Source organism: Cucurbita moschata, unplaced genomic scaffold (genome assembly GCF_002738365.1).
Source record: "Cucurbita moschata cultivar Rifu unplaced genomic scaffold, Cmos_1.0 Cmo_Scf00024, whole genome shotgun sequence".
NCBI classification, from domain to species: domain Eukaryota; kingdom Viridiplantae; phylum Streptophyta; class Magnoliopsida; order Cucurbitales; family Cucurbitaceae; genus Cucurbita; species Cucurbita moschata.
This window is the reverse complement of record NW_019268540.1, coordinates 1,775,906-1,799,134: the sequence shown is the minus strand read 5'-3', so window position 1 is coordinate 1,799,134 and position 23,229 is coordinate 1,775,906. Positions and strand designations below refer to the sequence as shown.

At 35.7% G+C, this 23,229-nt stretch overlaps 5 protein-coding genes and 1 non-coding gene across 11 annotated transcripts; 2 read left to right on the top strand and 4 right to left on the bottom strand.

Moving 5' to 3' along the window:
• Positions 1-1,797: 1,797 nt before the first annotated feature.
• LOC111460674 (chromatin modification-related protein MEAF6-like) lies at positions 1,798-10,749 on the top strand. 6 transcript variants are annotated; one of them, XM_023103893.1, is made up of 7 exons: positions 1,816-1,887; positions 7,191-7,285; positions 8,695-8,795; positions 9,107-9,176; positions 9,975-10,002; positions 10,084-10,144; positions 10,333-10,749. In XM_023103893.1, the coding sequence occupies exons 1-7, from the start codon at positions 1,875-1,877 to the stop codon at positions 10,436-10,438; spliced, it is 474 nt and encodes a 157-aa protein (XP_022959661.1). In that variant the 5' UTR covers positions 1,816-1,874; the 3' UTR covers positions 10,439-10,749. The 6 variants fall into 6 exon arrangements, 3 of the variants coding, with proteins under 3 accessions (XP_022959661.1, XP_022959663.1, XP_022959662.1); XM_023103894.1 differs by lacking the exon at positions 1,816-1,887 and adding an exon at positions 6,987-7,097; XR_002713455.1 differs by lacking the exons at positions 7,191-7,285; positions 8,695-8,795; positions 9,107-9,176; ... (1 more) ...; positions 10,084-10,144; positions 10,333-10,749 and adding exons at positions 1,983-2,077; positions 3,838-3,883; positions 4,018-4,089; positions 4,206-6,391; positions 6,481-6,703 and having other exon boundaries at positions 1,798-1,887.
• A 740-nt stretch (positions 10,750-11,489) lies between these two features.
• Positions 11,490-12,583, bottom strand: LOC111460679 (transcription factor MYB4-like). The gene is made up of 3 exons (XM_023103900.1): positions 12,451-12,583; positions 12,241-12,370; positions 11,490-11,946 (listed from the first exon to the last, which is right to left on the bottom strand). Exons 1-3 carry the CDS (start codon positions 12,581-12,583, stop codon positions 11,496-11,498), a joined length of 714 nt encoding a protein of 237 aa, XP_022959668.1. The 3' UTR covers positions 11,490-11,495.
• A 2,967-nt stretch (positions 12,584-15,550) lies between these two features.
• On the bottom strand, positions 15,551-19,181 carry LOC111461097 (protein FAR1-RELATED SEQUENCE 5-like). Its single transcript, XM_023104576.1, has 3 exons — positions 18,889-19,181; positions 18,193-18,614; positions 15,551-15,911 (listed from the first exon to the last, which is right to left on the bottom strand). Coding segments are annotated over exons 1-3 (630 nt in total). The 5' UTR covers positions 18,890-19,181; the 3' UTR covers positions 15,551-15,704.
• Positions 19,182-19,332: 151 nt separating this feature from the next.
• LOC111461098 lies at positions 19,333-20,257 on the top strand. Its single transcript, XM_023104577.1, has 2 exons — positions 19,333-19,451; positions 19,521-20,257. The coding sequence occupies exons 1-2, from the start codon at positions 19,444-19,446 to the stop codon at positions 20,113-20,115; spliced, it is 603 nt and encodes a 200-aa protein (XP_022960345.1). The 5' UTR covers positions 19,333-19,443; the 3' UTR covers positions 20,116-20,257.
• Positions 20,258-21,351: 1,094 nt separating this feature from the next.
• On the bottom strand, positions 21,352-21,432 carry TRNAL-AAG. Its single transcript has one exon. It is a non-coding gene; the product is annotated as a tRNA-Leu (tRNA).
• A 382-nt stretch (positions 21,433-21,814) lies between these two features.
• LOC111460629 (probable carboxylesterase 18) lies at positions 21,815-23,216 on the bottom strand. Its single transcript, XM_023103836.1, has one exon. It carries the CDS (start codon positions 23,039-23,041, stop codon positions 22,022-22,024), a length of 1,020 nt encoding a protein of 339 aa, XP_022959604.1. The 5' UTR covers positions 23,042-23,216; the 3' UTR covers positions 21,815-22,021.
• Positions 23,217-23,229: the final 13 nt, after the last annotated feature.

Below are 23,229 nucleotides of genomic sequence, written 5' to 3'. Positions count from 1 at the left end.
TCTACATTAAATCTCACCTGAATCGACTCATCTATCCTCCTGAGGAGAAGTTTGGTTTCAAACCCCGATTCAAACAGGAGAAGTACGTCATGCTAATGTTCGTTCAAGAGTATTTTTAAGATAAAATGCAAAATTTATAAATATTTTTATTAATCGAGCAAAATTAGGTTAAATACTTTTTTTTTAAAAACATAAAATTCACTAAATGTATTTTTTTTTTATATTCTACAAAATAAATATATATATATATATTGTCATGGCGCAAAAGCAGATATGGTTCGGTATTCCCTTGTTCCTTGTATTGGTTATGTTCTTTATTTCTCGTCTAGCAGAAACTAATCGAGCTCCGTTTGATCTCTCAGAAGCGGAAGCTAAATCAGTTGCAGGCTATAATGTAGAATATGCGCGGGATGCAATCTTTAATAGTCCACTGTTGGCGGAAGCCAATGTTCCAGGGTCACAGGGACTCATTCCGACTGAAACAAGGGGTGGGTCTTTTCCAACTTTCAAATATTCGCGATTTGAGGGAATATATATATATTTGTATACTCGGTCGTTAATTATAGTCATTATTGATCGGCTTCATTCTTCTAGACGCATATATATTTTTTAATTAATTCAATGATTATAATAAAAATAATAAGAATGTATAAAACCTCATTTTTATTATTGTTATTTGATGATTATAATAAGATATAATAATTATAACACATGTTACATTAATTGTTAGGGTTGTTATTATGGTCAACCTGAAAAAAGGGAAGAAAAAGAAAGTCAAAGAAACCAGATGGTGCAATGGATAAAACCAATGACCCATTTTTGGATGTTTGGAGTATAGTCCTCTTTGTCTACTATTCTTTTATTTTTATTTCAACATTAGTTGAATTTTCTTTTTTTTTTTGTTAGTTAATATAGTTGAATTTCAACATTAAACGAGTCGTGTAGTTTTAATAAATCTTAAAACGGATACTCGTAATTAGTTTATTGTTCGATACGTTCCGATTATGTTTTTTTTAATATGGGAATTATTATTATTTAATTGGTTTCGCAAAAAAATTAACTTTAGAGCAACAATTTTAAGATAAAGTATATATAAGGACTAAAATGAAATTAATTTTTTTATTTTAAAATATTTTATTTAAGTTTAAATTTTTTTATTATTTACCAATTTGAACATAGTTCGACTAGTTGGTGGTGAAAAAAAAAACTTATGAATACAAACCGAACGAATTTAAAAGTTTAGCGTTTGTTTCTTTTGAATTTGTTCAGAAAGTTTTTTATTTCTTAAATAAAATACACTTAAATTTGTTGCTAAAATAAAAAAAATTTATTTAGCTTAAATTTTGAAAATTTTGATAAAACTATAAAAAAAAATTAATAATTATTATAAAATGACCTAAAAAACCTCGATCAACCCAACTAGGTTACAGACCTTATTTGAGTTGGAATAAATGAAAACTTTATAAAATTGATTGGTTGGTGAGTTTCCTGGTGGAATTAACTTTTAAAATGTTCCATATATATATATATAATTTTAATTATTATTATTATTATTTTTGTTATTTATTATTCCTGGACTCTTAAAATATAATTTTTAATTATTTAAAGAGTAATTTTTAAAAATATATATTAAAATTGATGGGTAAATTTTAATAAAATGTTTAAAAATAAATAACTACTAACATTTTACTTATTTTTATACAAAATAAAAAACTGAATAAGAATAGGTAAAAAAGGTAAATAAATAAAGAAGCAATAAAGATTAATTTGTAATGTGTTTTATTCCAAAATAAATAAGATTTTGGAAGATTCCTGGTGTTCTTCAAAATTACCCCCAATTATCTTAGGGCTTCTTCTAGGTTTCCCGCGACAATATGGAAGCTGAAGGTAACCGTTACAATCCCCTTCGATTTTTTTCTCTTCTTCTCAATTTGAATTCTTCTGTTCTTCGAGCTCTTGGATTGTGGTAAATTATGCTTCAGGTCAAAACACTGCCACAAATCCGTCCGCAATGCTCGCCGGTCTTCTAACCAGGAAAGCAAAACTCCACGACGAACTTTGGACTATCGAGAAGCAGGTTTGTAGGATTTTTGTTTTCTGTTTACTATTTTATTTGGCTATCTACGTTTCTTGCTATTTGAAATCTTGTGTCGCTTGTTCTAAATTCAATGTCTCACTTTTGTTCTTGTATCTACGTTTTTGCATTTCCTTTAGAAAGAAAACGATTGCAGTTTGATACTAGTTATAGTTTGTACAGTGATATGTGGTTTTATGTGCTCAAGCATCAAACTAAGTGAAATGCAGTCTAATTTGATATGGAAATGAAAAACTTCGAAGAAAATGAGACTTTTTCTGTGGACCCTCTACCTAAAAGAAGTGCTAATGACAGAATTTAGAAGAAAATCTTTAACCACAACAAGTCGGAACTCTCTATAAGCATACAAGAACCCCTTACAGTAACAACTGATGAACAATGCAAAGACTAATTACCAAACAATTATATCATAACCCTCCAGATGGAGTTGACTACATTTATGAGAATAATATCTTTTACATGACTTTAAAGGTCTTAAAAAAAACGTTCTCCCAACGAGACAAAAAAATCGACTGTAACAAAGAACGAACTGGACCTGTCCAACTGGTTGATATAACGCAAGCAAATTGCAATCCTTATGAATTTCAATCGTTTCAAGAAAACACTCAGTGAGAAACCCATTGGATTAGTTCATCGCCCTCTCTATATCTTCTTCTCCAGTGAGTTACTGCTTTGTGTTCGCGTCTTACTTTTTTCTTTCTCTTTTATTATTGGTTGTTTGAGCTTGTGAATGTTAGTGTATTGTGTTCATCTGTATATCTTGCTGGATTGTTGTGATTCTCTCTTGCTAAATTACATTTATGGCCATTGAAGAACTGATTTCTTACTTTTCTGGTAAAAGTTGTGATGTGTACTTGATCCAGAGTTGAAAACTTCACTGAATTAGGACTAGTTTGTACTAGAATGCATGTGTTGGAAATGAATAAGAAATTTGTGTTGCCAAAGTAAAATGTGTGAAATATGAGAATAACTTGAAATTAAAAAGAAATTAACTTGACTTGGTTTAGAAGAAATGGAACCACATTGATGAACCAAAACGAACCAAACTATACCGAGTATGTGGTCAAGGGCAGAGTGAAGAAGGAAGGAGGGGGCTATTGAACTCCTCTTGGCTTGTTTTATATTAAAAGCAATGTTAAGAGGTTGAAATAATTTCTTTTTCTTTTTCTAATTTACCTCCATAATATTTCCAAATTTAAATATTACATATATAAGAAGCCAAAATGTAAAATTTTGTCCCTCGCTATGAAAATTTCTGGCTTTGCCCGTGTGGTTGTCAATTTATGCAAAAGATAAAAGCAACATCTGGTCATATTGATGACAATATTTGCCAATCGTCTTTTATACTTGTGAAACCATCTCCATCATGCTAGTTATGTGCCATCTTTATCTTTAGAGATGGTTTTTATAATGGGAAGGAAAGATTGATTGAAGTAAAGACAAGAAAGAAGTTAAACCTCTCAATATCATGATCTAGGAAACCCTTCAAAATTGGAAGTCAAAAGAGGTGGATGATTAAATTTCACACTATCAAGAATTATTTTCTTGGTAACACGAGAAGTTTTCATGTTGATGAGATAAAAGAAATGTCGATAACTTGGATACTTCTATTTATGCTCTCTCTCAAATGTTCAAAAGGTTGGTATGATCTAATAGTGAGGGGAAGTACAATTTTAATAATTTCTTATTTAAAAAGTGTAATTTTTATAATATCAGTTCTTGTTCTTCCTTTTCTTTTCCAGGAAACAAGCACCAGCAAGGACATCTCTCGTCATCATTGAAGTGTTTGTGAGTATAATTTGTGAGCAGTGGGTTGGATTGGTTTCTGCTTGATGAACCTTGTTTTTGTGCCTAAGCCTTGTGGCTTATTCATCTCACATTGCTACTCTACTCTTTTCGGGCGTGATCTTTATCCACCTCAGCGTCTCCTCCATATTCTTCAGCACGCCATCAATCAACAATCTCAGAAGTTCATCCGCGAATCTCATGCGCAGGTTATTACTCATGGGTTGGAACAAAATAATTTCTTGATAACTAAACTTATCTCTGCGTACTCAACTTGTGGTGACCTTAATGAGTCAACTCTCATATTTGACTTGGTTTCAACTAGGACTGTTTGCATATGGAACTCCTTGATTAATGGGTATGTTAAGAATTGTGTGTTCCATGGGGCATTTCATCGTTTTAATGAAATGCAGCAATGCGACGTAGTGCCGGATGACTTTACACTATCCACATTGGCAAAAGCATCCAGCGAGCTTAGGAATGTGACTGTTGGGAAATCGATTCATGGGAAGATTGTTCGACTTGGGTTCATATTTGACATTGTTGCTGCTAATTCCCTCATATCTATGTATTTCAAGTATGGGGAGTGCAAAGAATCCTTAAAGCTATTTGATGAAATGCCAGAAAGAAATTCTGGTTCATGGAATGTCCTGTTGGCTGGCTATGCAAGTTCTAATGATTGTTTCTATGTTAAAGAAGCGTGGGACATTGTTGTTAGAAGCATGCAGATAGATGGAGTAAAACCCGATGCGTTTACTATTTCGAGTCTTCTGCCTTTGTGTGGCAATCCCATTGGGAAATTGAATTATGGGAAAGAGCTCCATTGTTATATAGTGAAGAACGAATTGGATCTTGATTTTGGTTCAAATGTTCATCTAGGTTGCGGCTTGATTGACATGTACTCGAGGGACAATAAGATCACTGCTTCTAGGCATGTATTTGACCAAATCAAGCGTAGAAATATTTATGTTTGGACAGCAATGGTAAGAGGTTATGTACAAAATAAAGATCCAGATAAGGCATTGATTCTTTTCCAGGAAATGCAGATGAGAGATGGAATATTACCAAATAGAATATCCCTTATTAGTCTTCTCCCGGCTTGTAATTCACTTGCTGGATTAATGAATGGAAAACAAATCCATGGTTTTGCCATCAGAAAAGGATTCAATGATGATGCATCTTTGTGTAATGCTCTAATTGATATGTATTCAAAATGTGGTAGCTTGGAGAAGGCAAGAAAAGTGTTTGAATCTGATTCCTTTCGTAAAGATACAATCTCTTGGACTACATTAATTTCTGCTTATGGGTTACACGGACAGGGCAAGGAATCCATAAGGTTGTATAACGATATGATCAAGCTCGGTATCAAGCCAGATCAGATAGCTGTAGTCGGAGTTTTATCCGCTTGTAGTCGGTCTGGTTTAATAAAGGAAGGTCTCCAATTATACAGCACTGCAGTTCAGGACTATAGAGTCAAACCAACTGCCGAGATCTGTGCTGTTATAGTTGACATGTTGGGCAATATGGGCGAACTCGAACAAGCATTGAATTTTATCAAAACGATGCCAGTAGAACCCGGTCCCAGCGTCTGGGGAGCCCTTGTTTCTGCTTCAATAAGATACAAGGACTACAAGATGTTGGAATTGGCATACAGATCTCTTATTGAGTTAGAACCGGAAAATCCTTCTAATTTCATCTCACTGTCAAATTTGTATGCTTCTGCTAGCAGATGGGATCTGGTAGCTGAGCTTAGACACACCATGAAGGAAAGAGGTCTGAGGAAGTCTCCTGGTTGTAGTTGGATTAACATTAATACAAAGACCCATTGTTTTCATGTTGCTGATAAAGCACATCCAAGTTCCAAGTTGATTTATGAAGTTTTAGATCATATTTTCAGTACAATGAATGAACCTATTTCTGATGATTTAGAGTATTGGATCTAATCACTTGGGTATTTCCGGATCACCAGTATTCTTATTGTAGTTATAGATCCCATATTGGCATGGCTATTGAAATCATTTATTTCCCTCTATTCTAGCTTCAGATTTGGCTTAAGCGCTTTTGTGGGCTACGGGTGGAGGGCTATGAGATCATTCACTCAATCTCAGGAAAAGAACTCCGTAAGCCTTAGTTGGAAGCTAAACCAAAGCTAAGCTTGTAGGCCGTAGAGAGCCATTTTGCAGGTATACCCACGGATCTATGTTCTTGAACAGTCTCGAAGAAAGCCACTGCGGTAAGGGAAAGATTCATTTCGTAGGCTTGATATGATACATACAGTTCAGTTCTCTTCCAATCCTAATTTGAGGTCATAGTCGAAGTCTAAAATAGTCTCTTCATCTCTTCCTACTATAACTCATGATTAGAAATTTTATAAAGTTGTCACGTAAAAGTTTATTGTGACATAGAACCTTTTCGGGATCTTGAAAAGGGTGGTTGTCAACGTCGAGATTCCAAGCATATTGTGACATCTGCAACTCTGTATACTCAAACGTTCGCAAACTTCTTTGGAAGGTATGGTTGATTTACCATTTTAATTCTACCATGCATGTGTATCTTGGACGATAAAGCCTCTCATAACTAGTTCACAAAAATATTTGCAGGTTCCCAAGTTTCACATCTATGAGACGAGATCGAGGCAGCTAGTCGAACAGCTCATTGCAGCCCCAATAAAAGGGGTGCCCAAACTTTTGATAAATGAAAAATATTGTAAAAGTTCGTGAGAAAAAAAAAATAATTAGAGGATTATTAAATAGGATATTTTTCATTGTATTTTAAAATTTTATTAGTGTATAAAGGACTCGATTGAAATATTATTTTAAAAATGTTCAAGACAATTTTAGGTTAAATTATAAATTTGGTCTCTCTAATTTAAAATTTAACAAAATTTTGAATAATTATTTTTGTTATTAATATATATTTAAGATATGAATGCATTTTTTAATCCGAAAAAAAAAAAACAACTAAAATATTTAAAATTTTATAAATGATTATGTATTAAAATGTATTTTTTATGTGGTTTAAAAAAAGGAAAATGTTTTTATTTTTGAATTTAGAATTTAAAAAAAGGTAAATAAATAAAGAAGCAATAAAGATTAATTTGTAATGTATTTTATTCCCAAATAAATAAGATTTTGGTAGATTCTTCGTGTTCTTCAAAATTTCCCCCAATTATCTTAGGGCTTCTTCGAGGTTTCCCGCGACAATATGGAAGCTGAAGGTAACCGTTACATTCCTCTTCGATTTTTTCTCTTCTTCTCAATTTGAATTCGTCTGTTCTTCGCGCTCTTGATTATGGAAAATTATGTTTCAGGTCAAAAGACTGCCACAAATCCGTCCGCAATGCTCGCTGGTCTTCTAACCAGGAGAGCCAAACTCCACGACGAGCTTCGGACTATCGAGAAGCAGGTTTTTACGCTTTTTGTTTTCTGTTTACGATTTTATTTGCCTATCTATCTACGTTTCTACACTTATTACGTTTTTGTTATTTGAATTCTTGTGTCACTTGTTCTGAATTCACTGTCTGATTAGTGATTGTGAGTCAAACTATAGAAGTGTATTGAAGGCATTGATTTGGTCGTCATATCCGCATTTGATCTTTAGAGAAGTTGTAATTAAAAATTAACTTCTTGCGAGCTAAATGTTCCTGAAAAAATTGGTGATCTATTTCCATATCTCAGTGCGACAATGCACCACGGAATTCACTAATATGTATGGTGCTTAGAAGTAAGGATGGGCTAGACAAACGAAGACAAATTCCTTTTAGTAATGACTGGACCTAGAACTATAAATGCTTCAACAAATTCTAAACCTTTTTCTAATCCTTTCTCTTTCAGTATATTTATCTAATTTCTCAAATTAGATTGTGGTTCCAGAATTACACTGGTTTATGGTTTCTTTATTTATTGTGAATTTTGTAGATCAGTTATTTATTTCCTTGAGATGGAATGAGAATATTTTATTTTAGTTTTATTTATGAAATTTCTAGGCTTTAAGGATTTTTCGTTTATTGCATGTTTTATAGGCTGTCTTTGTCGCCATATCAGTGAGAGGAATTTCCTTTAGAAAGAAAAAGATTGCAGTTTGACACTAGTTGTAGTTAGAACAGTCAATGTTATGTGGTTTTATGTCCTCAAGCATCAAACTGTTACCTGAAATGCAGTCTAATTTGATATGGAAATGAAAAACTTTGAAGAAAGTGAGGCTTTTTCTGTGGACCCTCTACCTAAAAGAAGTGCTAATGGCAGAATTTAGAAGAAACTTCTTAAGAACAACAAATTGGAACTCTCTATTAAAGCTATAAGAACCACACAATTACAACATAACCCTCCAGCTGGGGTTGACTATATTATGAGAATAATATCTTTTACATGAATTTAATGATCGTTCTTGAAAGATTCATTGGCAAACCAATTACACTAAAGAGAAGTTTTTACTGCATTTACCCATAACAACCTAGCTTTATTTTTCAGCCTTACTCCCATTAGCAGCAGGAGAGTTCTACCTTTATCTTTTATCAAAAACCAAAGAATATTAAAGATTTTAAGAAACGTTCTCCCAACTTATTGCACCTGCAGAAAGTAATTTTTTTTTTTTTTTTAAAAAAAAAAATTGAACAAGAAACTGAAACTTTTTGTTGATATCATTATGTATAAAGTTACAATAAACTTAACCTTTTCTTTCATGGGTAGCTAAATTTTAATAGTTTACCCCATTAGCAAAAAACAGCAGTGTTGTATTCTTAATAAAAATTTAGGATAACTTCTTTGGCTTTTCTTCCATGTAATGTCAATACTTATATTCTGTAAAATATGCAGGTCTATGACATGGAGACTAATTACCTACAGGATCCAAGCCAATGTGGGAATGTATTGAAAGGTTTTGAAGGATTCCTGTCTGCATCTAAGAGTTCTGCTCTGTATGGAGTGTCTATAATATTATTTCTCAGCAAATTTCCTTTTAAGTTTCTTGATTCTTGCGTGTTCTTGTCTTCTTAACACACTGAGGTTTATGTTAATTGAATTTTCGTTTACTAATGGGATCTATGAAATTTTCTCTTTCCTATGAAAATATAATTTAGGGAAAAATTACACTTAGATCTTTGGGGGGTGGTGTTCGTTTAATGTTCAGTATTTTTACGAAGTTTTTTTTTTTTTTCCGTCTGTTTATCTTATTGTTAGGTCATATTTTGGGTACTTGAGTAAAGTTTCCAAATACTTGTGGATGCAGTTTGAAGCGGTCTAGGAAATTTCAGCTTGATGATAGGCTCTTCTCGTTGTCTTCAGTTACCTCCCCTGCTGTATGTACTTTGACTCAACCTGTGGTGGAATTGGAAATTTAGGTTTTTTCTGGTTATTCTGGTCGACTCTCTCACATGTACTGTTTTTCATTTAATGAGCAAAGAAGTTGAGATTCTCCTATGCTTATGTATCTTGCATTAGATACTACAATTAAATTCTTCCTACTTACAGGACAAAGAACTTCTCCTTGGTGCCATAGTTTTTCCCGAGAATACTTTTAGTTATGCTATACGAAAAATCATTTTTCATAGTTTTTCCTTGGGAGGGCAGTCCTAGAAAGTAAGGGTTTTGGAAGCTGATTATTGAGAAGGTGGATTGTAGTGAGAAAGGTAAGAAGATTAAGGTTGACTTTATGTAATGCTGCTGCTCTTGAGAGCCTTCCTGCTTATTTTATGTCTGTTTACCTTTTACCGAAGGAAGTGAGAGATAAAGGGAAAGAAAAATTTAAATTTTCCTTCAAGATGAAATATTGGGCGAAAGTTGAATAATTTAGCCTCGTTTGATAACCATTTGGTTTTTGAAATTAAGCTTATTAGTTCAGATTTTTCTTTTGTTATCCACTCTCTATCAATGTTTTCAAAAATCAAACCAAGTTTTGAGAACTAGGGTTTAGGGTGCTGTTCCAATACTAAGAGATGTTAAAATGCAGAGAAGAGCATGATATGGCATTGATGTTTCACTGCATACGCTATAGAATATACTTTGTTTTCCATCTGGAAAATGTAAAATTTGTTATCTTCTACTTTAGCCCTTTTCAGATTTCATATTTTCTTTTTTCTTTTCCCTTCAATTTTCAGGCTGAAGAGCTTGCAGCTGGACGAGATGGTGAGCGATATCAGTAAGAATAAATACTTCTATTTTCTGGAATTAAAATTTTACAGTCTTCTTTTGTGAACCATGTTGAAGATGGGAGATCCGACTTGGGTCCTGGCAGATCTAAAGGTGGAGGCATATATTCCAATGGACAGTTAGTATTCTTCCAATTGTTTCCTTCGTTTGATGATGTTGCTTTAAATTTCTAACTTGAACACCATTTAACAATAAACACCCTCATATCTGTAACCTGAACTATTTTACTTCATAACAATGAGCTTTGAAGGTTTTTTTTTTAATCTTCAGTTAGTTTATGTGAAAATTTATGCTTTGGATATGCAGAGGGAAACCAAAAAAGGGAAGACCGACCCCGAGGGATGCAAAGAGAATGCGACATTCAAGCGAGCAAGATTTCGACTATGACGATGATCCGGACTTGACATTGTGAATGCTGTAAATCGAGCCTCTGATGGTGTCTTTGTCATCATCTACAGAGGTGAAAGACGAGCTCTCCGACTCCTCTTGTTCACCAAGTAACCAACCCGTCCTCACCGAGGCCAACGGGGGCAGGTATAGCTATTTATATCTGTGTTTGGCCACACTTGTTAGATGCTTTTATATTATAAATGTGTGAATAGAGTTCAAGTCGATAACATGAAGTACTACTAAATGTTTGACGATTGGAACTATGCTGCTTTGCTTACGAAGGAGTATTGCTAAACAAAATTTTAAATTGTCCATTTGGTCCATTATTTGTTACTATTATGTTGCATGGTGACCTCCTCAGACTCCATGCTTCATTTTGGTGTTTTCTTGAGTTTTATCGATTCCCGTATTTGCTCTTTTGGTTTAAAATGGTAACATCCTATGCCTAAGATTTAGATCAAGATGCCTGATGACCCTCCACGTTCTTCTACACTCTCATGTCATGGTCACATTATTTAATGATTTTGACACTCTTCTATCCTCACGACATGACCACGATGACCTTAGTATGCTTATTTAATTTTTTTTTTTAAAGAGATTACCTGACATAGGATTACTTTAAGTTAAACACTGACCTTGTATGCTTATTTAATTTTTTTTTAAGAGATTACAGGATTGCTTTAAGTTAAACACGCCTCACTTTTTAGGGGATCACGGACCATAGGTATGTTAGGTGCTTAATTTAGATCACTTAACATAGGATTGCTCTAAATTAAGCCCACATCATTTTTAATTTTTAATAAAAGTAAAATTTTTAATAAAAGTAAAATTTTAGTTGGTATAATTCTATTTATTTATTTATATTTTGAATTTTTTTAAATAATTAAAATTTATTGTTAAAAATAGGTAGAGAAAAAATATTTCTAGAAATAAAATAAATATATGTATATATAATTGTACCGTAAAATGTATATTTTAAAATTAATAATATACTCGGATTGGTTCAGTTCAACTCATTTAGTTTAGGAATGTGTACAACTTAGAATAGATTAGGAAAATTCATTAAATTTCCATTTTTTTTATATTATATTAATTTCTTGTAGCTCAGGTAACTCTCCATCTTTCATAAAAACACCTCTCCAAAAATCCATGATATCAACTGTGTCTGAAGAAATTTCAACGTCTTTGGGTGATTGATCATCATTTTTTATCATATCACAATTGTTCGGAAAAATTTCTTCTTCCGAAAATAAATTCTCTAAGAAATCTTTTGCAAAAGCAAGCTCCTCGAGTTTGGTATCCTTACCATCATCGTTGTTCTTAGTACAACGATCAACATTTTCCTCTCCGTCTGATTTGATATCCAACGAACATGGTGGTTGATCTCGAAAAGGGATATCATTCTTGTTTAGCTCGGTGTGATCTTCTCGAGTTTGGCTTTGGTTTAATCTCTTCTTCAAAGAAGTGTGCCAAACATTTTTAATCTCGTTATCTGTTCTTCCAGGTAACTTTGCTGCAATCATCGACCATCTGAATAATACAAAGAAATTACATAACTAAATAATACCATTAGCAAATTTGTAAGATAATTTAAACTAACAATATTGTTTACCAATCCACATCCATCAATATTTTGAACCATAAAAAATGAAACTTTTAGTAAAGTTTCAACCGAACCAGATCAACTTGAATAGCTCAATTAGTTAAAGAATATCACTCTCAACTAAGAGCCGAGTGATTCCAACCCTCCCATCAGTTGAACTAAAACAAACCCAACAATCAGACTATTTCGAGGATACCCATTTGAAAAATATCAAGAAGCACCTGTTTCCCAACAACTGATGCAAGTTTATAATCGTTTCCTCTTCTTCACGAGTGAAATCTCCTCGTTTAAGGTCTGGCCTTAGATAATTGATCCATCGAAGCCTACAACTTTTCCCGCACCGTAACAGTCCTATAATACAATACAAAACAAACGATAAAATACAAATCGAAGAGAATTTACATAATGGGTTTTGCAAATAAGATATAAACCAGCTCTTTTGGGAAGTGCCCTCCAATTGGAATGCCCATTTTGTTGAATGAATTTGATAAGAATTTGGTCTTCTTGAGGGCTCCATGGCCCTCTCTTCAGCCCCACTTTCTCACAGCATGGAGCCCTTCCCATTTTCTTCATCTTCTTCCCTTCATCTCTATCTATTTATAATACCCCTTTTTCCTTCCATCTTTCCTTACCTTTTTTGTCACACAAAGTCAAATATAATGTTGCCAATGTCCCTTAAAATTCCGCCCACATATAACGGATATTTTTGTATATCAAAACGACCCTACATTTGACTCGAGAGCCTACGTGGTCTATCAGGTTAAATTACAAATGTCGTTCTTGAATGTTAATCGTCGTGTCTATTGATCTTTGAATAACAGCTAAAATCCACCGCTAGCATATACTGTTCTTGAGGAAAACTTGTCTTATGTATCACAACACGTGCCCTGAAAGAGAAAGCCTAAAGAGAACAAGATCTACTAGCCGTGAACTTGGACTATTACAAGTATAATAATTATTTTAATCAAAAGATAACGTGATGTATGGTCTTACTTTCGACTCGAGGTGTGAAGGGATATATTAGGTTAAATCATAAATTTCGTTATTAAATATTAATGGTTGTGTTGATACAACTTTGGATGTTTGGATAGCGATTATACGTAATATATGACGATTTCAATTAAAAAATGATATAATAGAAAAAATAGCGGTCGTGAAAAAGTAAAATGTTAGCGTAAAATAAAGCGGCAAATTCAACGTACCATCTTTATAAAACCGACGCGATTGTTTAAGTTTGAATTTTCCTATTTTATTAATGTTTTTTTTTTAAAATAAATTTGAAGGATTAAATAAATGATTAATTAATTATTATAAAATCAAACGTCAATTATATAAATCAATTATGAAAGGAATGGGTTACTAACTTCAATAGAGTCAAGAACATTTAGTGTGGTCTCTATAAGGTTAGATTCGTAATAGTTTCATAAATATATTTTAATGAAAAATAAATATATAATCCATACGTGCTGCCCATTAACTTTATCCTTTTATATATATTTAATTTTTTAAAAAATTTCGTTTATGGACGTGAGATCCTACGTTGGTTGGAGAAGGGAACGAAGTATTTCAAAAGCGAGAGAAACCTCATCCCTTTCTTTCCTTTTTTCGCCCCCATGTCGCCACACGGGAGGGACATGGGGACGTAAAAAACGGGATCCTATCAACTTGTTCCGACCTAGGATAATAAGCTCATGAGCTTAGTCTTACTTCACCGTCGAGAAACGAAAGAAGACTTCCATCTCCAAGTTTAACTCAGACGTAGCTCGCTTCTTTTTGGGTGTGAAGCAGTGTCAAACCAAAATACCCAACAAGTATTAGCTCTCCCTGAAAAGAAGGTGTAAGTGTATGGAAACCTCTCCCTAATAGGTGCATTTTAGAACCGTGAGACTAACGATGATACGTAACGGGTTAAAGCGGACATTCTGTTCTAGTGGTGGGCTTTGACCATTATAAATGGTATCAGAGCTAATCATCGAACGGTACGAGACACTGGTAGGAGTAGGGCTAGACCCTCTTCATAATAGATAAGTTTTAAGATCGGGAGACTGATAGCGATACATAACGGGTCACCGCTCGCTTTTGTTATAATCATGTATTTAGTAACTTTTTGAATTGTAAATGTCAAAAGTTTGTATAAAATATTAAGAAATGAATAGAAATATGAAGGTTATTGTAAGTTAGTGGAGACATGGAGGCATGGCGAATGACGTTGGCGATGATCTAACCTACACAATACAATTCAGTCAAATTTCTAAACTAAAACGTGGAAAAAAAAAACTAGTAAATGTAAAATAAATTATCATGATTTGAAATGATGTGGTGGCATAAAGTTCGATTTTGATGTGATATGCTCGTTCACTCCCATGAAACCCTAGTTTTTTTTCAGAGTACCGACAATAATTTGGTCTAAATTAATGGCAGATATGACACAAGTTCAAAGAAATTGTAAGCACGGTACAATTTGATTTCAACTCAGGAATGTAAAAAGGCTAACTAGTTCATCAGTTCATTAGACGCTCGTTGCAGTCAATGATTTATTTCTACACGTTCTCGATTCTAACCCTGATTACCATTCTCGACTCACACGCCCCTTCATCGATTTCTCCCAGTTTCTCTCTAACCCATTGTTGATTTCTCTCCCTCACTTCGTGTCTAATAGTATGCTGATGTACGTGAAAAATTGTATCGATTTTGATAGAAGTTTATTAGTGATAGACATATTTGCCTAACTAAAATAAAATAAAGTAAATATATTTTATGATTAGGTTAACTAACTAAAGTCATGGTCTACTAAACTCAACCAACAAGCTTTGAAATTAATCGAGTTAGGTTACAATTGGTCAAACAAACAATACTTTAGTCCGTCTTCCTCTCCTACATATTTTGGTTTTCTTTGTTTTTATTTTTTCCTACCAACTTTTTTCGGACAAATTTATAGGTTAAAACAGTAGAAATTAATTTATTATAACGATAATAGGTACCTTCAAAGATAAAAACGTGTGAATAAGTTTATATCAGTTGAACTATGTTCATATTGATATCCATTAAAATTCAATTACTATAAATTATAAACGTTAGAATTTAACGTGATAGGTCAGTTCATGTCTAATGAAAACATAGACATTTTTTCATGATTTAATTTCTCACCCTATAATTGTTTGAACTAAAAAAGAATGGCTGATCGAGCAAGGGGGACCGTTTTCCTTTTCAATTCTTTATGGTAATAAAGAACGGTTGACGCAGCCTAAGAACAAAAGATTCATTACGACGAAGAAATGAAAGAAGAGGCACGAAATGGTCCGACTCCTAAACCCTAAACCCTAAAATGCTTTTACGTAGACTAAATCTTTTGTTACCTTTTTAATATTAGATTCGATCTTTGTATGATAATCTAGGTGATCAAACTCGACTAACAAAGTTACTTTTTTACATGTTAGGGTTTCCTTTCTTTCTCGTCCTGAAATAAGGTTTAGCGGATTGTAAGGGAAAGGAATAAACTTCAATCGAACGTCGATGAATAAAAAGCATAAATTCAAGACCAGAAAACGCAACAAAATTCATAGATCATAATGCTTTCAATACTCTTATCTTCAGATCAATGCATCAATGGCTGCTATACATTACTAAATCAAGAACATCATTGAGACTCAAATTTTCAACTCTGTGCATATTCAAGTTTTATTTACTATTGTCGAAATGGATAATGTTTTTGCATACCAGATTCAACTTGCCTTACATTGCCGATGATCATTTGTATTTTTGAAGACAATTCTTCCGTTTGTTCCTCCACCGTTGAGATGAAATCGAAAAGCTTTTCCCGGTATGCTACGCATTGTTGCTCTTGATGCTCCAACTCCATTTTAAGTTCCTCGATCTTCTTATCTTTATCACCCTACAAGTACCAATGTCGATTCACTTTATACGTCGTAGATTTGAATAAACCCAGAACATCAAAGTTTAAAAAGTAAAGGAAATATATGTTAGGAATCACGACTCTCCACAACGGTATGATATTGTCCACTTTGAGCATAAGCTCTCATGGCTTTGGTTTGGGCTTCCCCAAAAGGCCTCGTACCAACGGAAATGTATTCCTTACTTATAAACCTATGATCTTCTACTAAATTAACCAATGTGGGAGTCACCTTCAATAATCCTCGAACAATGTATTCAATTGGCTACATGTTACAGAATACAGACAGTGAGCCTCAAATGGAACAGAGAACAGATCTAATAGATCTAATCTAATAATATCTAGGTTAAATTTTTATATCTGAAAGTCCATGACAGGATTTAGTTCCCAATATCATAAGCTTCAACTATATTTTGTACCGTTCTTGAGTAATACCTGAGATTAGAGTAGACTTAGATCCTCCAATCTCCTACCCAAAATTTAATTAGCTATGTCCAATCAAATTTGACGCACCCCAAAGATCACTTAGGACACTCAAGCCTCCAAATGTGTGAGATCCCACGTGGGTTGGAGAGGAGAAGGAAGCATTTCTTATATGGGTGTGGAAACCTCTCTCTAGTAGATGCATTTTAAAACCGTGAGGCTGAGGGCAATACGTAACAGGCCAAAACAGATAATATTTGTTAGCGGTGAGCTTGGATTGTCACAAATGGCATCAGAGTCAGACACCGGGCAGTATGCTAACGAGGACATTGAGCCTCCAAGAGAGGTGGATTGTGAGATCCCAATCGATTGGAGATGGAAATGAAGCATTTCTTATAAGGGTGTGGAAACCTCTCTCTACTAAGTTCAGAAGAGAAAGTCCAAAGAGGACAATATCTCCTCGAAGTGGGTTTGGGCTTCAATCAAAATCAATACCAAATTTTCTCAAACGCAAATAAAAAACAAGTGTTAATCCATTAACTATGTAACACCCTACACTATTTGCTCCACCTTCTACCGTGTTCAATGTTACCACATAACCAACACTTTATGGGAGGGAGATTGGAACCTCTAACCTTTTGATCGATGGTACAAAGTATACCAACTGAGCTAAGCTCAGTATGCCATCCGCCTTACTTTTTTCCTCCACTACTTTTTTCTACTCGCAATACTTTTTCCCAAATTCACCACATTCCTTCCAACTCCACTCCAAAGTGATCTGCGTGTCTCCTCTCGATGATCACTTACCATAAATCCACCCCTCTACATACATGAAATATGCTAAATGGCTCTAGCCACTACCAGTGTTCCATGCCAAGGTCAGTTACTATCATAGGGTCCAACCTGCTAACGACTTTACTCGACTGACCCTAACCATCTCCCAATGTACACATTAATAAGGCAGTCTATCACTCCTCTCCATTCTCTTCCATTAAATAGAGAGGTTTCTCCCAAATGCTTTCCAAGAAATCATACATTTTTCATTGATTTAGGCAAAACTTACACATTTTTTCAGAACCAAGAGAAGTTTTATATAGATTCAAACAAAGAAATAAAGGAACTTAATGCATGGTATCACAGCATCAAAGTCAACATAGACCCTTTTTCAACTACGAAGCGTAGTTAAACGGCGGAGAAAACTCATCCTACAACTTAGAGCCGAAATCCTTTTAATAGGAACCCAGATTTTCTAATTATACAATGATTGGAGAGGACAATATCGCTAACGGTGGGCTTGGACTGTTACAAATGGTATCATAGCCAGACACTGGGCAATGTGCTAGCAAGGATAGTGGGCACCGGAACTTAATGCATGGTATCATGGTATCACAGCATCTAAGTCAACATAGACCCTTTTCAACTACGAAGCATAGTTGAACGGCGGAGAAAACTCATCCTACAACTTAGAGCCAAAATCCTTTTTAATAGGAACCCGAATTTCCTAACTATACAATGATTGGAGAGGACAATATCTCTAACGGTGGGCTTGGGCTGTTACAAATGGTATCATAGCCAGACATCGAGCAATGTGCCAATAAGGATGCTGGACCCCGAATGGGGTGGATTGTGAATCCCACATTGGTTGGGGAGGAGAACAAAGCATTCCTTACAAGGGTGTAGAAACCTCTCCCAAGCATACGTGAAGGGAAACCCGAAAGGAAAAGCCCAAAGAGGATAATATCTGCTAGCGGTGGGCTTGAGTTGTTATAGTTACCGTGCCTCATTCTAAATAGTCATAAAAAAAGGACAAACAAAATATACTAGAATCAGAATAACTCACCGAGCAGCTGAAACCATTAGAACAAACAACTAAGGGATGATTGTGATCCTTCACAATTCTTGAAACAATCCATTTTCCAGACTTCTCCATTTTCACCAAAATTGTTGCCTTGCAGCCCTCTCGTGAACTAGGCCGTGGTTTCTTATCTGATCCATAAATCCCTCTTCGATTCGGAGAGAAACCTTGTTTATTACATCCAAGCCTCCGGGCTAACGTTCTTCCATCAATTCCCGAACAACGTCGCTGCATAATTCGCACGACAAACCCCATCTGTCTCGCATATTCAACATAAAATTTTCTTGCAGCATCTTCAGAATCAAACTCCATACCAACATATGGCTCCAAAATCAAATTTCCTTCAGCTGCATCTCCGTTAATCTCAATAGAGTCGTGTGCTCGCCCTGTTTCGTCGTCTAAATTCACTGCAACACATTCATTAACATAACCAATATAGAAAGTGGCAGCCCAGTTTCTAACCAGATAGCAGTAAAATTATCAATCAACTATGTAAAAGAATGAAAATGTAGCACAAGCTCAAGAATCTTCCAGGGAAAATTCATTGGCAGCAAATTTAGGGCATGAACTTGGAACAAAGAACAACAAAATATTCAGAACAAGCAGCGAAGAACCAGAGAATGTAAATCAAAACAAAGAAAAGACGAAACGGAAACCTAGAAACAGATTATGAGAACTCACTGAATCGAAGTCCCGAATCCGTCGAGAGCGCTTTGCATCCAAATCGAAGATGAAATGAACAGAAACTTGAGAGTATGACTGAAATCTCTTCCCCTTCACTGATTGAAACGATCAAGGGATGCGACGGCGTAGAATCTTGCCGACGAACTGTGAGGCCGTCGAAATGAGTTTTAGACGGCGAGAACTGATTGTGAAGTAAGGGCAACAAATCATGTTCAACTGTTCTTGAAGTTACAAAATTAGGGATTGCGGACGCTCTCGCTTGTGGAATTCAAGAAATTGTTCTTCGTTTTGGAAAAGGAAATCGGATTTTACGTTAAAACTTGGAGAATTCAAATGTTTTTATTAATTTAACGTGTAACGAACCAGGTCCCACACGACTAGCGTTGACTTGACTTGACCTTTCTTGGACCAAGAAACATCATGAGAATAAAGCGGTAACCTCTGAATCAAAGCTGATTCCAAAACGCATCTCTTTCTTTTGCGTTTTCCAATAATCCCTAAAACAAACCTTCTTGCCGGAAAATCTTCTCCGACCGCATCTCAGATTCCGCCATGGAAGAGTAAGTAAGCTCAATCTCTTTCTCTTTTCGTTTCGTTTTTTCATCTCATTTTCCTCTGTTTCTGATCAGATCCGAGGCGTATCCAAAAGACAATCAGAATGGCCGGAGAAGAGGCGATGAATTCCGAATCGCCTCCGCCTCCTCGCCGTCGTCTTCCTCCACCACCAGCGTCCACGTTACGACACTCGACGGACTCGTCAATGTGAATTCGCTTTTCACCATCGCGGTGTTTGTAGGGCTTTCATTGACAACGCCAGGGCAGCATAGTCTCGAGAATTCCTCGGTCTGCGACGCCGGCATTGATGTTGCTCGGAAGCTTCTGGTGTTTGAGGTGGTGTCGTTTAGCTTTTTTCTGTTCTCGTCTCTTGTGGCGCAGGGATTGAAGCTTGCGATTAACCTTTTGAACAGTAAGGATGTGGATGAGGCGTTTAGGGCACACATCAATTTGAAGGTGCTCAGATTTGGGATGTTGGCCTCCGCCTTCGGATCCATGATGGGCTGCTTGTTCCTGATGCTGTCGATGGTGAATGTCATTCAAATTCGCCTTGGGATGCTGTCCTGTGGGAGTAAATCGGCTGTTCATGCTGTCGCCGCGCTTGTTGTTCTGGTTTCCTCTGCTCTTTTGGTCTATATTTCCACTGCTATCTATGCTTTTCTGCATTGATTCATGATGATGATGATGATATATATACACGCTAGGTATTCTCAATTTGAGTGCTCAATGTTAAAGACTTCATGAACTCGAACATTAATTTACTTGACCTATGTGCTCTTAAATTTATGGGATTTAGTAATCATTGTGCATCGTCACGAGAATGATTTTTGATCGGTGTTTTCATTAGCTAGAAGTTCATGATGAACACAAATGAGAGTGGAGAATCTCTAGACGGTTTTTTGAATTCGATATCAAGAAGTGTTTTCATGATATCAATCGACACTGATTGATATTGTTGATGGAAGTGGATTATGGCAACGAAGAGCCTAAGAACTTCAGTTAGGGGTTTTAGCGAAATGTTAACATAGATTTCTTGAATATGTGCATTGTCGTGAGAATAATTTTTAATCGGTATGCTCGTTGGCTAGAAGTTCATGATGAAACAAAGAAAATGGAGAGAATCTCTAGATGGGTTTTTGAATTCAATGTCAGGAAGTGTTTTCACGTTATCGATTGGCACCGATTGATATCGTTGATCGAAGCGGATTATGGCAACGAAGAGCCTAAGAACTTCAGTTAGGGGCTTTAGCGAAATATTAACACGGATTTCAATAGGGTTTGAGTATGTACACTATTACGAGAATGGTTTCTAATCAGTATGTTCATTAGCTAGAAGTTCATGATGAAACAAAGAAAAATGGAGAACCTCTAGATGGGTTTTTGAAATCGATATCAAAATCATGCTATCAACTGGCACTGATTGATATCGTTGATGGAAGCGGATTATGACAATGAAGAGCGTAAGAACTTCCCCTAACCAATAAGAAAGTTATCCATCAGTAATTCCCTTGCTTGAAGCTATCATCTATCTTGATTAGATTATCCTCTATATTCGATGATGAGAACTACAAGGCTCCGAAGTTTCCTTCTTGTTTACTCCTCAACTTGTTTTTCTCAAAACTACCCCTCACCTCCTTCTCTCTTGGTTTCCATATTAAAGGGGGTTTTTCGTAATCTCTCATGCATTAGGCGTCCATTTTCAAGAGTGTCAATGTCGTTGGTAAAGGACGATTCCTTTTTATGGTACGGTGGTTGGATAGTAGAACCACTTAGGCACCATAGTCGTGGTCAGATTGATTTACCCTAAAAAAAATTAAAATAAAATAAATGGTTGAGAGTGAGATTTGAACTCACGGTCTCTCGATTTAACCTTACAAAAATACAAAAATTTAAAATAAAACAAATTGTTGAGAGTGGGATTTGAACCCACGCCCTTTCGGACAAGAACCTTAATCTGACACCTTAGACCAACTCGGCCATCTCAACTTTGATGCTACAACAAAAAAGACCCATTATTTATATATTTGTTTTAGTATTTTGGAAAGACAATAAATGGAAAAAAAAACGTTAAAAATATATAATTTTAATAAAATAAGAGCGTTTATAAGGTATAAATAATATAAATTTATTTTAATTAGTTAATCTTTTATTTTTATTTCTTTTAACTCATTATTTCTCTCTATTAGTATTTATTTTGATTAAATTCTTATATGGACCCCTATACTTTAAATTTAATTCATTTTAATAATGTAGTTAAAATATTTAAATATAGTTTTTTAATTTTAATAAAACTTAAAATTAGTAAAATAATAATAATAATTTTGATAATGCTAAAAGACAAAATAATAATAAGAAAGGTAAGCATAGATATTTTAAATATTTATTAAAAACATAATATAATTTATGGTCTAAAATTACAAACACTAGAATAGAAAAAAATAAATATTTAAAGTTTTTTCTTTTTTTTTTTTAAGAAAAAAAAACAAAAGATTTAAATGTGGCAGAGCTAATAAAGTCAGTCTCTGCCATCTACAATAATATCTTAACGGTGAAGATCGTAATGAACATGTCATTTTCATGCCTCCATACATTTGAAGACGAAGCTCCTCACCTGATCGATCATGGCGGAACTCTCCGGCAGCTCTGGAAACAGGTAAAACGCATGGATCATGTTCGGATACTCTATCAATTCCACTTTCTTTCCGGATTCCTTCAGCCATTCATGATACCTCCTCTGCCGATCCTTCAACGGATCGAATCCCGCTACGAACACAACCGTCGCCGGGAATTCCTCTAATTCCGAAATCGCCTCCGCATTCGGCCCGCTCACATTCGATGCAGAATGGTCTCGATCCGATCCTTCCGGTAAAAACGCCCTCCATAGCCAATCTGTTCTTTTAAGCGAAACGATGTATCCTGGATCTAATTGAGTTTCGGATTCCATCCGTTCTACTCCGCCGAAGAACGGTTGAATCGATATTAATCCGATGATTTTGACCTTCTGGAACTGCGATTTCTGCCGGGAGAATCGTACGGCTACGTGATGTGCTAGATTGGCGCCGGCGCTGTCGCCAGCGAGGAAGCATTTGGAGAGATCGGCATTAGGAGGGAGGAGACCGATAGTGTTGTTTCCGTGGTCGAGAAAACGGAGGACGTCGAAGCCGTCGTCGTATTGGCAAGGGAAGCGGTGTTCTGGAGAGAGACGGTAATCGACGGAGAGGACGACGGCAGGGATGCGACGAGCGAGACGACGACAGACGGCGGCGTAGGAGAAAGAGGCGTTGCTGAGAAAGGCAAAGCCGCCGCCATGGAAGAAGACGAGGATCGGAAGAGAGGGAGCGTCAGAGCGAGGAGTGAAGACGCGAACAGAGAGGTTGCGAGAAGAATCGACGATGACGTCGAAGGAGAGGACGCCGTGAATAGGTTTGACGGGATTAGGAGCGGATTTGAAATCGAAGAAGCGGAAGAGGCGGCGGTTGAGTGTGCCGTTGCGGCGAGTGACGAGGTCGCTGCAGACGGAGGAGAGGGAGACGAGGAGGCGGGTCTTCCATGGGAGAGAGGGGGATTTGGGGGCGACGGCGGCGGCGGAAGCCATGGCGGGCGGGCGGCGGGGGGATCTGATCCGGTAAGGGTTGAAAAGTGGAATTTAGCAGAGCAGAGGAAATGAATGAGAGGAAATGGAACGTCCAATAAAGGAGGGCAGATGGGGAAGGTGAGCGTTTCGTCTGCCATGTCTCATCAGCTGCGTAAGCTTCTTTTTTATTTATTTATTTTTTATTATTT

Coding starts and splice junctions, on each gene's coding strand:
- LOC111460674 (XM_023103893.1), top strand. Junction 7,286..8,694: donor TTCGGACTATCGAGAAGCAG/GTTTTTACGCTT, acceptor TAAAATATGCAG/GTCTATGACATGGAGACTAA. Junction 9,177..9,974: donor CTTCAGTTACCTCCCCTGCT/GTATGTACTTTG, acceptor TTCAATTTTCAG/GCTGAAGAGCTTGCAGCTGG.
- LOC111460679 (XM_023103900.1), bottom strand. CDS start 12,583: ATGGGAAGGGCTCCATGCTGTGAGAAAGTGGGGCTGAAGAGAGGGCCA. Junction 12,371..12,450: donor GGCACTTCCCAAAAGAGCTG/GTTTATATCTTA, acceptor ATTGTATTATAG/GACTGTTACGGTGCGGGAAA. Junction 11,947..12,240: donor CATCAGTTGTTGGGAAACAG/GTGCTTCTTGAT, acceptor TGTATTATTCAG/ATGGTCGATGATTGCAGCAA.
- LOC111461097 (XM_023104576.1), bottom strand. Junction 15,912..18,192: donor CTAATGGTTTCAGCTGCTCG/GTGAGTTATTCT, acceptor TGGTACTTGTAG/GGTGATAAAGATAAGAAGAT.
- LOC111460629 (XM_023103836.1), bottom strand. CDS start 23,041: ATGGCTTCCGCCGCCGCCGTCGCCCCCAAATCCCCCTCTCTCCCATGG.